Source organism: Crocodylus porosus, unplaced genomic scaffold (assembly GCF_001723895.1).
Source record: "Crocodylus porosus isolate Cpor-Errol unplaced genomic scaffold, CroPor_comp1, whole genome shotgun sequence".
Lineage (NCBI taxonomy): Eukaryota > Metazoa > Chordata > Crocodylia > Crocodylidae > Crocodylus > Crocodylus porosus.
In genome coordinates, this window is record NW_017728943.1 from 40,762,541 (window position 1) to 40,775,067 (window position 12,527).

At 40.7% G+C, this 12,527-nt stretch overlaps 1 protein-coding gene and 1 long non-coding RNA gene across 7 annotated transcripts in view; both read left to right on the plus strand.

Moving 5' to 3' along the window:
• The window catches only part of PUS10 (pseudouridylate synthase 10), a 58,058-nt gene that overhangs the window by 20,966 nt on the left and 24,565 nt on the right, over positions 1-12,527 (plus strand). For all 6 annotated transcript variants that reach the window (XM_019549225.1, XM_019549227.1, XM_019549226.1 and 3 more), the window contains 2 exons: positions 7,555-7,589; positions 11,682-11,793. In XM_019549225.1, the coding sequence (XP_019404770.1) occupies positions 7,555-7,589; positions 11,682-11,793 (147 nt within the window). The remainder of the gene's footprint in view (positions 1-7,554; positions 7,590-11,681; positions 11,794-12,527) is intronic.
• Positions 8,027-9,553, plus strand: LOC109319573. Its single transcript, XR_002103545.1, has 2 exons — positions 8,027-9,240; positions 9,421-9,553. It is a non-coding gene; the product is annotated as an uncharacterized LOC109319573 (long non-coding RNA).

Here is a 12,527-nt window from a genome sequence, read left to right on the forward strand (position 1 = left end):
AATCTGAATTGGTTGCACTTTTACTTTAGGTGGAGCAAGTAGAGTTACTGTTGCTAAAATACAGAAACAATATTGACCACAAATGGAAAAGGAACATAGTTGTACTTGCATGGTTTCCTTTTGCTGAGTTCTTTCAAGTCCCCAGGTGCACAGTTAGTGTTATATGTCTTTCAGTCTGTAAATATGACTTGGAAAGAATGACTAGGAAAATTAAGAATTCAGCAACCAATATCTTTCTTCTGAATATTTTAATATTACTGTGCAAGTCACAGTTCTATTAAATGTTTTGTATTTGAACAAGTTTTATTTATTTATATGTCATTAACATCCCTTATTCTGGAGGACATTAGGTAAGTTATCCATAGTTGAAAAAATTGTGATGTACAGATACATCTTTTGTTAACTTTCTCTTAATTCTTTCATACTGTATTGCAGAAGAACATATGCAGTTTGAGGGTAGAAAGTCACCTCAAAGCTGGCCTCCTTTTCATCGACCATTCGTGTGACACAAGTTTCATCCTGTTAAAGTGGAAAAGTTGACTACTATTAAAAAAGGTTTCAGGTACAGCCTTTAAATAATGTGTAAGGTGAGGGCTGTCCAAATTCTGAGCAGCTGGGGGCTGCACCCCTGGTGGCTGCATGCTGCAGGGGCCACAGGCCTGCCTCCTAGGCTGCATGCCAGGTGTGTATGCAGGTGCTCCCCCCAGCTGCACTGCACATGTGGGCAGGTGGATGCTCACCTTGCCCCCCCAGCCCTAGGCACAGCGCCTGCCTGACTTTTGTCTGCCTATCCATGGGGTCCCCATTGCTGTTTCTGTACAGGTGCTTTGGGGTGTAGGCTGTCCCACCCCAGCCCCTGGGATGGGGGCATGCAGCAGAAGCCACAGGAGGGAGGGGAAGCCCTGAGACCCCTGCTGCTGCTTGAGTGATAAGGGCAGCAGCAGCTTGGTTGGAGCCCAGGGGCTGCATGTTAATTCCTAGCAGGCTGCCAGTTGGACAGCCCTGTTCTAGATGAAATGAAGATCTAGCATTTTCTGAGGGGTGCTTTGAGTCTAACAAGGTTGGGAACTATTGATGTAGAATCCCTTTGTGTGTGGGATAAGTCATGGTCTTGGTAAAGGAGACTATTAACTGTTTCTTACATAAAGAAGTCTACTAAAATTACTTTTCTGTTTGGTCCTCCTTGAGTTAAATTGTCATCTGAGTACTGGACACTCATGCAAATAGCCTAGTAGTATCTGCAATCATTACTCCCTACAGATCTTTGTACCTCATGGAATTCCCCCTCCTCATCTCTTTTCTAATAAGTTTCCTGGGACTGTACTGAGTACTTTAAATATGGCTTTCATGATTCCTCACACAGCAGTAAAATAATAACCTGCAGCTTAAAATCAATGCAGTGACTCTGTTGATGGACTCCAGAAATGTGTTTACTCCCAGACACTTCCTTGCGGGTCTGAGTTCCGTAATGAGCCTTTTTCTAACTGCTTTGCAAACATGACTTGTGTCCACAATATTCCTAAAATGGAGGGATGTGAGGGGAGAAAGAAAGAGTGAGTGAACTAATATATCAATGTAAAGAATTTAACCAAGTTTAGAGAGGAAGTCTGAGCCATAATTAGCATTCAGGAAATGTTGACTCTCACCCCTCTGCTTAGACCACTAGACACACCCATCACTCTAGTGGCTCCCACCCTTTAGAAGGGGAAGAATGGGACAGACCAGGCCACCAATGGTGAAATCGGTATCTGCTAATTCTGTGCAACGCTAATTTTTCTTTTTCACTTTTGAAATGACGAGGAAGTGGGAGATGAAATTTGACTCATGGTCTCATTTAATATAATTAACTCTCTGGGGAAAGTTTCTTAGAAACTAGGCATAGTTTTCTTTTTTCTGTTTTGGGGATAGTTATAATTATACAATATAAATACAGAATACAGCTACACGCTGTTTAAGTCGAGGAATATGCGCAAGCAAGTATGTCTAAATCTGGTACTGACAAGTGCTGCAGTCTAGAACTGTGTTCTGTAGTCAACATAGTCTCCGGTTCAAATATGTTTTCTGGGCATTTCAATTGAAGACTTTTTATTTATGATTTAACCTGAGTTATTATGCAAACAAGATTAAGATATACTTCATGTATCTTGCAAGGCAGTCTTAATCATGTACTCTACATGTACAGTATAATGAATCAGGCATAGTGAGTTCGAGTAAACAATATTCCATCAGTACAACTACATTTTTCTTCTCTAATAATGATATAGTGGGTGCATTGGTTAGTATATCGCGTGTCTAACAAAGTTTTATGAATTCTTATTCCCTCTTCTCCTCCTGTCCAATATTTCTAGCTCTATTTTAAACATCTCTTTCATGGCAAGATGAGCTTTACGTTTATTCTTTTAGATGGAACAGGAGGATGTAATAGGAGATGTAAGAGATTTACTAGATTATTTAGTTCATGTAATAGCTACTAATGAAATTATTGCTTACATCACTGAGAGAGAGAGATCCTTGATGCGTTCTTTATCAAATATTCAACTGACAGAAGGCTTTCAGGTTTTTCTTAGGAGTGGTTAGTTGGACTTGGTTTGTTGGTTTAGCTGGATTTAGGGTTGTTAGTTTAACCCTTTAAAGCCAAACAAAACATAATGATTCCAAGATATAAGTCTCAAGGAGAACAAAGGGAATTAAACTGCTTAGGAACTGACTTTCTCATCCCCAGCAATATTATCAAGTTTAGTGGCAGTTTTACAGACGAAAGCATCATAAGATTGGCTCTTCAGTGTTTGTATTGATACCAGTATGTACTGCAAGACTGACAGAGCTGTTTAAACTTAATCAGCCACACAGTGTTTGTTGGTGAGAAAAAGGAAGGAAGGGTATTTTGACTTTATATCTTCTATCGACATAGCCCAAAATTGCATTTGTTGTCTTTGTGACAGCATCGAACTGTTAACTTATGTTTAGTTTGTGATCTGTCATCACCCCCAGATCCTTTTCAGCAGAGCTAGTTTCAAGCCACTTATCCTCATTCTATTTAATGTATTTACTTTTTCTTTACCCATAGCAGCCTTTGCATATTTTGTTGAAATTCATTTTGTTGCCTAGAGGCCAGTTCTCCAATTTATTAAAATCCCTTTAAATTTTAAAACAGTACACTTTGCATTTTGGCATTTAGGTCATTTAATAAAAAACATTAACAGCATTGATCGCACACCAGACCCTAGTGGAACCCCATTTGGGATCCCTTGCCAGTCTAACATTGATCCCTTAATTGTTACTCACTTTGGTTATCCAACCAATTATGTATCCAGCTAATGTACCCATGCTTTCCTGTCTTATGAGACTAGCAAGTGGGACTTACTAAAATTGACATATATTATGGACACAAGTGACCCTCTCAAGGAAGGTGATCCAGTTGATTAGACATGATATGTTCTTCACAAATTCATGTTGAATTCTAGTGATTGCTCCTTTATTCACCACATATCTGTACATTCAGTGTTTTATTACCTGCTTTGTAACTTCTCAAGTTGAAATTGAACTGACTAGTCTGTGTTTCTCTGGTCCTCCTTTTTTCTCTCATTAAAGGTGGACACTATATTATCCCTTCTTTTGACACCTTGCTTGCTCAAACCTTTGAGTTTGAAAATACAGCTTTGAGGTTGAATAATTGACTTCCTTTAAAAAGCTGATCAATTGCACTCAGTCTTCATGAGATCCTTTTTGGAATCTCAGCCATTTCTTCTAATACAAGAAACAACCATTTCTTCTAATACAAAAGCCCACTGAATTCAGTGAAAAGATTCCAGTTAACTTCGGTGGACTTTTGGATCAATCCAACAGTGAAATGACAGATTACTTGCTGCACAGTAACAAGATTCACTTGACTGGGTGCAAATGGAAGCTCTAAGGTTTACTGCACTGAAGGATTATTGTGGTCCAGTAGTTCACAGAAAGTGATTAAAAAGTGTGCATCTCTAAGAATAATTAGCTTGTACTGAAGTTAAGGGGTGGTGTGCCTTTGGACGTTTAAGGTGGTACAAGCAGCTTTATTCTTCTTGGGAAGCCTTGGGTTCTTTGCTGCTTATTTTTCCCCCAGTTGGGTTTTGGCATGAGTATTGGAAACAAACTGCACTAATGTCACTAGTAGATGATCATCTTCTCTTACGGATGGAAAGTGGTCAAGTGCTCCTGCTGATTCTTTTATATCTTTTGCTGTCCTTTTGTACTGAGAGCTCATGTTGACTCTGTTTTTAGTCAGTTGATTTACACTTGAATGGTTTGTATTTTTCTTGGCAGGAGAACCCCAGGGGAGGCTTTGGGATCATCTCTGAAAAGATGATCTCCTCCCGCTCTTATCCAGGGAACAGATGAGTTATGTTGTGTGAGCTTGTCAATGTATGTGAGGCTAGAGGAGGAACATGAGTGTCTATGGGTCAGAAGTATCAGTAGCATAGAGATGAGATGAAGTGGTCTGTTTTAGTCATACACTACTACTAAAATCTTCTGCTACCCCAGTGGGAGGAGGTGTAACAGCAGAATCTATGATCCATAGATGGCAACCAGTAATCCTGAGAGGAGCAGTAGCTAGTGAACCCTGCATAGTTTATAAAGGCACCTCTTACTTCTAAGTAACATCACTCCTTCCATTCCTCAGCTGTTCTCACATTTCTCCTACCTGTGGATTCGGCTAAAAGTGGAAGTGATTTAACAGAGGAGGTAGGGGCTGGTGTCAGGCTAAAAGTGTGATTTATTTTATATGCGTAGATGTAAACCTAAGAGTGATGTGTGCAAGCTTGAGTAGTATTCTGTACATTCTGGCACGTGGGTCATTGAATAAAAATGTTAAACAACATTGGTTCCAGACCAGACACCAGTAGAGCTCCACTTGGGATCTGTTGTCAATCTAACATCAATCCATTAACAGTTATCAGAATTTGATTTTTTTAAAATGATTTGTGTGTGAAGAATTAGATTTGTTCCATCAATAAATCTCTAGATATATTTATCTGACTTTCTGTATGTTAATTGTTGTTTGCATTTTTATTTAGATGGTCCAGAAATGTGTCTAATTAACATTGTCAGTAACAAGAATTAAAGCTTATGCAATTGTGGCTTCCCAACTTGATGTTTCCAAGGGATGTATTTTCAATGGTTCCCTTGTTTCTTTTATGTCATTTTCAGCCTGTTATTGGATAGAAATTTTTTTTAGACTGCTAAATAATGGTAGTTTATTTTCTCTTCAGTCAACTCCCTTGTCTTTATTTTATGTCAGGCATAATGAGAAGCCCATTCACTTTTCCCTGATTGAGAGGGTGGGGTAAAAACATTCATAAATTCATGCAAGCAAGGCTAATTTTCGGTTAAGATGAGCCAAAAATTGATGTGAGCAACTCCTATTTTTGTTTCCTCCTCCCAAGTTCCTGCCCCCATCAATGGTAAGTGCTGTGCAAGGACATAGAACCATCTATATTGGTCTCTATTCAAATGAAATTAAATCCATTTTTCTTGTATAGGCTCTTGTGCATGGTATTTATCCAGGAGCATCATGGCCCAGGAACACATAAACATACTTGTTTATTTATTTAAAATTGAAAGCATTGCCTCTTTATTCATCTACACTTGATTGGAACATCAACATCCCCCCCTCCACCCGCCCCCCTTGGTCACCTTGCTAAAGTTTAACTTTTGGGGATTTTGCTAATTTGGCTGTCCGTAGGGTCATGCTAAGTCAATTCCTAATTTCAGACTTGTCTGATACCTTCCATAAAACAGTTCTCAACCTGTTTTTTAAGTGGAATGTAGAATAAGAGAGAGTGATGCTCAGGGTGTGGCCCAGTTACAAAAGTGGGTATTCTGATTTAAAAACATAAAATGGATATTTAAAAATTGTAGGAGAGACAAACTTAGGAGCACAGCTAAGTTAAGAGGGACAGGGATGGTATTATAAGAAGGGAAAAAATGGCCAAAATTAGGGCCACAAATAAGGTACCTCTTGAAACAAATTCTTCATGCTTTTATGTTTAAATTTATTCTCCATAGAAGTGTCTTAAATCAGAAGATCAGTTTTTTGTCCTGCATTTTGCTAGTTCAGAACACGGTGAGGGGTGCTAAGTCTTTCACAGAGGTATTATCGAAATGTCATGGGTAACAGCAGGTAAGTGACAAAAGTAGAAGGGAGGGGTGGGATGACAGGAAGAATGTGCAAAATCAGTTTGAGACATGTACACTGTGGTGCACACAATGTAATCTTATTGGATGGATCTAAAATGGTAAAGATTAAAAATAGACTTCTGTATAGAACCTGTTGGATGAGAAGCCTATTTTCAGGTTGGGTTTAGATGAGGATGGAAGGATAGGCCTTGCAGACAATTTACGCTAACTGGTTCACAGTAAAATCCATAAAAACAAATGATAGGGGATAGCACAGTATTAGGGAAGCAAGAAAATCGTAGATACACTTTGGAAAGGTTGTGTATTTTTCTCCCATTTCTTCCTCGACTACTAGTTCTTTCAGCTGGTTAGATTTTGCTTTTTGTCAGTTTTCCACTTGCCAGATTGTCTTGGGATGCTTTGCAGTATTCTACACAATTAATTGGGATAGAGGAGTGGTGCCTAACCTTTTGGCTGGACTACTGGTGTGGGGTCCGTCCTAATGCAGAATCTGGTCTGTAGGCTCAATCTGGCACATGAGGCCAGTCTAGCAGGTGGTTGCGTCCCTGCGTGCTGGACTGGGCCCTGCATGCTAATCACACCCTGGTTCCATGCCCTATGACATTTAGCTCATCAACTTGGAAATTTGGCGTCAGCAGAACGGAGCCAGCATTAATTAACACCGCTTTCCTGCTGCCAAATAACACGGCTCTGCAGACCGGATCTGGCCCGCGGACTGGAAGTCAAGCACCATTGGTATAGAGTATCACTGTGATTTAAGATATAATGGTTGAAGATGTCTGCTCCGCTGCCATAAAATCATGCATTTCTTTGCTGAAAATGGTAGTGTGGTTTCTTTTTTGAAGAAAATATTTATTGAAACATTTGAGAAATCTCTGCAAGTTGAGAACTTTATAAAAGCTCAGCACAATTTATTAAAATTCCCCTCATGGATTTCCAGTAGCCACAGTGAAAAAGTGATCCAACTAAAAAAAACCCTCCAAAACCATACCTCAGCTTCTGAATGTGTCTGTGGGGAGATGAGGATTCTCATTCGTTGTGTTTTGGGACCACACACTGAGAGCAAGGGCTTCTCTTTACAAAGAGAGGGGATGCTTTTTAAGAAATGGGTAAAGTAAAAACACAAAACAAAAGTAATAAGATTTTTACCTTCATTTGTCAAGTAGAATGAATGAAGATGGTTAGTTATCTTGGAAACAATTCCAGTTGTTTCCTGTGCCTTGTGAATATTAGTTTTTCCTTCAGAACAATACTGGCAAGATTGTCAGCATAGGCTTGTACCAACAGTGCTGTCAGATAATTTGAATGTTACCAAGCCCTTGATTTCACTTGCATTTTTTCTCTCTCTCCTTCCTGGGTGTGGCTGATGGCCTGTAGCATGCTGCCTGGTTACTGGTAAAACAGGAAATGGGGTGAGTAATTTTTATAGGGAACTTCGTATACTATTTCTATTACAGATCATGAGAGAGAAGATTTTTTCTGGTGCAGAAAGCAGCCAAGGCAATGAGATATTGATGCACTGCTATTAAGAGAAATTTATGACTAAATTATTTTTGTCCAAGTCCAATGAATCACTTTCATACTCAGGTGCTTTGAAAAGGAAAAAGTGTCCCTACTAAGCAATCTCTCTGGGACTGTTCTTGAGATACCAAGCTGATTGCACCAAGGAGCAATAATCCCAAGTTGCAGCAAGGGAAGTTTAGGTTAGCTATTAGGAAAAAAGTAAAAGGAAGTAAAACACTGGAAGAGGTAATGGAATCTCCATCCTTGGAGGTTTTTCAAGACCCCAGCTAGACAAAGCCTTGACTGGGGCTAGTTGGGGATGGCCCTGCTTTGAGCAGCGGTTTGGACCAGACGACCTCCTTAGGTCCCTTCCAACCCTGATTTTCTGATTCAGTGATTCCTCTTGCCTTTAAAGTAAAAATAAACTTGGAGTAAGTTATCAGACCCAGTAAACAAGGTGACTTGGAATTAGGATGGGGTATATTTTAACCTGTGTTTCATATGCTTTTGTCACCTTCCTAACAAACCCTTTTCAGTATCCACCCACCTTGGCACAGGACTGGCAAGTAGTTGCCTGTATAAATTTCGTATCAATCCTGCTACTAATTGTAGCTTTGACTTGTTCACAACCTAGCTTTTTGCACTAAAACAGGTTTTCTCATTTAGCGTGTCACTGACATTGCAGCATCTCCAAGGCAGTGCTTCTGAATTTGGAGTGCAGGGTACCCATGGTCATTTAGTTTATGGGTTTCATGTACTTTAAGAAATCTCTGAATCCTTTCCTAGGCACCTGAAATATTGAAGTTTGTGCACTCCCAATTTGAAGGGAAACAATTATTCATGATTAATCCAGAAACGTCCTTGGTTACTGTCATATTTAGTATGTGGCTTTTGAGTGCTTTATGTCAACATATTGTCTTCAAATTGTGTGTTTCTGTAGAATTGTCTAAACTTACAAATTTACCTTTCACAAGTATTTGATTCATTGGAGGCTTCTTCTTAGGGTGAAATAATATAATTAACATATACAAAGTTAAAAGAAGCAAAATTGCTTGTGAACTTGGATACAACTGATTTATAAATTTAGGCTTTGTGAGAGAGACCGTTTTAAATAATCGACAACTCAGTGATTTAGTGTATAGGGCTATGAACAGTTTGTAATAGTGGCTATATAATGTGCCTTCAGTAAATAATTGAAATATGGTACAACTCTGAATGAAGCCTTGAAATCTGATAACAATCATAGTAATTGTGAATAAACTTAATACTGTGCTTTCTCCAGCTTCCATTTTCCAGGAAAGCTATTGTTAAGTGAGCACAGACTATATGGATAGCAATGTAAGATTTGATAATATGTAGATGGAAAGGTGTTAATGCACTGATTGGGGAGGTATTCTGGAAAAGTTTTGTTTATGTTAATGATTTGAAGTGGTACTCTGCATATAAGGGGAAAGTGCAGCCCTCAAAGGACCATCTCGTTGTTCCAGACTACTAAGGAGTATTTCAGAAAACTGGGAACATAGTTTGCCTTCCAGAAACAAAAGAAGAATCTGCCCAGAGGTCTGTTTGTTTGGGTTAGTAGAGTATGGGAGTAGGAGAAAGCCATAGAGGGCTAGAAGCCAATGGTAGTGGTTTAGGACCCTGGTACATGTCCCTGTTCCCCAGCAAGGTTCCACACAATTAGGAGGCTCCAAAAGCCAAACCTCCTGCTCACTCCAGCCTATTCCCTTCCTTGCTCAGTTGTTACAAAGGGGTTGTTATAGAGATTCTTGTATCCTGCGTGGGCTTCTCTGGTGGTGAACAGTTTGCCTCAAAGTGTGGTGAAGTTGTTGGACTGACTTTTGATGGAGGTCACCTCAATCACAAGAACTATGCGAGATATTAATAGTATGAGAACGTAGAGTTAGAGGTAGTAAACCAATTCTTTTCCTAATTTAAGGAAAGAAATTTATTTGATTCCAACAAAAAAGCAGTGTGATTATTACTACTTATGAGAGCAAATTTATTATTAAATCAGCTGTAGACAGTCTCACAATGAGCTCCTATGAAATACATCAGTCCTTAGCAATATGGCCAATGGCTGATGGTGGACTTGTTATTTAAAGTGTCACTTATAGGGGTGGGGAAGCAGTTTTTGACTCGTGCTTTCAAGTAAGTGCACTGGGAAGAGTTTACTGCATTTAAAAAATGCTTTGTCAGCACTAGTTAGATATAGTTTCATAGTTAGTAGGGTCGGAAGGGACCTGAGCAGATCATCAAGTCTGACCCCCTGCCATGGCAGGAAAGAGTACTGGGGTCAAACGACCACGGCAAGGTGTTTGTCTAGCCTTGTCTTAAAGACCCCCAGGGTAGGAGCCAGCACCACTTCTCTTGGAAGTTGGTTCCAGATCCTGGCTGCCCTGACACTGAAGTAGCGCCTCCTGATATCTAACCTAAATCTACCCTCTGTCAGCTTGTGACTGTTATTTCTTGTCACTTCTGGGAGTGCTCAGGGGAACCCAATTCCTGCTGGTCCCCTCTGACTGGTTTGTAACAGTCCACAGTTTGTAGTTTGTAGTTCCCCCTCAGCCTTCTCTTGTGGAGGCTGAACAGGTTCAGGTCCCGTAGCCTCTCGTCATAGGACCTGCCCTGCTCCTCCCTGATCATGCGAGTGGCCCTCCTCTGGACCCTCTCCATGTTGTCCACATCCCTCCTGAAGTGTGGTGCCCAGAACTGGACGCAGTACTCCAGCTGCGGCCTGATTAGTGCCGCATAGAGGGGGAGTATCACCTCCTTGGACCTGCTTGAGATGCATGTGTGGATGCATGCCAAGGTGCAGTTGGCCTTCCTGACTGCATCCCCACACTGCCGGCCCATGTTCATCTTGGAGTCAGTGACGACTCCGAGATCCTTTTCTGCCTCTGCACTGATGAGAAGGGAGTTCCCCAGCCTGTACGTATGGTGCTGGTTCTTCCTCCCCAGGTGCATCACCTTGCACTTGTCAGTGTTGAATCCCATCCTATTCTCATCCGCCCACCCCTGTAACCTGTCTAGGTCCGATTGCAGCCTATTCCTCCCTTCTAGCATGCCCACATCCGCCCCACATCTTAGTGTCATCAGCAGATTTGATACTTCTCCTGCCCTTCAGTATTTGGGGTACCACCCATACTGCAATAACTCAGTTTAAGTAGATGCCATGTGTCTCCATTGGGGGATTAGCTGCACCTTTGTCTGTCCGCATGCGTTCCCTTAGGTAGAGCCATAGGATTCTCCCATTCTTAGATTAGGCCCTAGGTTAAATTAATGTGGTGCTTTAGATCATTGGTGAATTGTGACGTTAGATTAGCTGGAAGAATAAGGGTAAAGAGAGAATTTTAGAGCAATGGATCTTGAGTTCAAACCTCATTCTGCTGCCAAAGGGGAAAACTTTAGAGCACAATGTCTACAAACGTGTCCCCAACCTACCTAGGGCCTTCTCCCTAGTGAGATGGGGCCATGGGGAAGGGCTGCAGCGTGAGAAAGGGCAACATCTTCAGTTCATCAGCATGGGCCTGTTGATATGAGAGTCTGTTCTCCTGAACATCCCCTTCACACTTATTCTGCCCTCTGGACAGGAAATAGTCCTGGTTTTGGTGAAAGAAGCATTGTCAAATTAGGATGAAATAAGCGGTTTGGTTAAGCTCAGGAAAGTAGGATCTTAAGTTAATAGATTGAGCAGTATATCTTATGCACCTTGAAGTGCTTACTCAGAAGCTTTTTGTCTGGGGCATTGTTTTGCCTTCCTATTTCCCCTAACACCTCTGTTAACTTAACCCAATATAAACATCTTTTGCAACAGTATTCATAAATTACACTGCATTCCTGTGTCCTTCACACTTTCTTTGGTATGCTTAATGGTTTTGTCCTTTTTATACCCAGGTTTTTTGCTAGTGATTGGTTATTTGTGCTTAACCTGAAGTGTTATAAGTCCAGTTGTTTCTAATTGATTCCTATGCAGGTTATTTTGTTTGTTTGTGATTCAGAAAACAGGGACTTTCACTGGCAAAAGATGACATTGTTCAGCTGAAAGAAGCATACAAATGGATTATTCATCCCCTGTTCTCTGAGGAGCTGGGTGTTCCTGCTGATGGAAAGGTGGAGTATGAGTAATCCAGTAGTATTGTTTTCCTTGGTTTGTGTAACGTCTGCCCCTAATGTGGATGGAGTCTGGTTAGAGATGGAGAAGTCTCACTGGTCTTATCTTCACTAGGAAAAAGGTGCTTGGGGTTAACCAAATCTAAGTACTATAGGTTCACATATAACTCCTGTAGGCAAAGCTTGTTGGGTATATTGGCTATTATACTCCAAAAGCTGGCTGGGTGCCGTCCTTCCCGCTGTTCTGTTTATGGGGCTCTCTGTACAGCAGCTATTAGTCTGTCTTGGGAAGGAATCCCCATTTTCCAGCATGGCAAGGGTTCCAGTTTTTGGGTGGAGAAAGAAGTGATTTGAGGTGTCAACACATTAAATTTTGTTTGGAGCATGAGCACTGTTAATATGATCAAACCAGCTGTTTGATCTGCAGACAGTATTTCAGCTGTGGTTTTGCTAAACGGACAGCAGGAGCTCCATATATCCTCTATTTCTCCCAGAATCAATAAGATTATAGTCACTGATCCCAAGAATATTCCCTGAAGTGAACCAATCGGATGCAACATTTACAAATTATCATGCTTTGTCCATATAGATGAACACAGTAATAACATCAAGTTGAGTATATGAGTATCACAGGTGGGAATACTGTGGTGGGAATTTGGTTTCAGGAAAACCAAATAATCTGTAGTTTCTACACAGCTTCTCCTCACACCCCCTCACATACCACCAGTCTCATC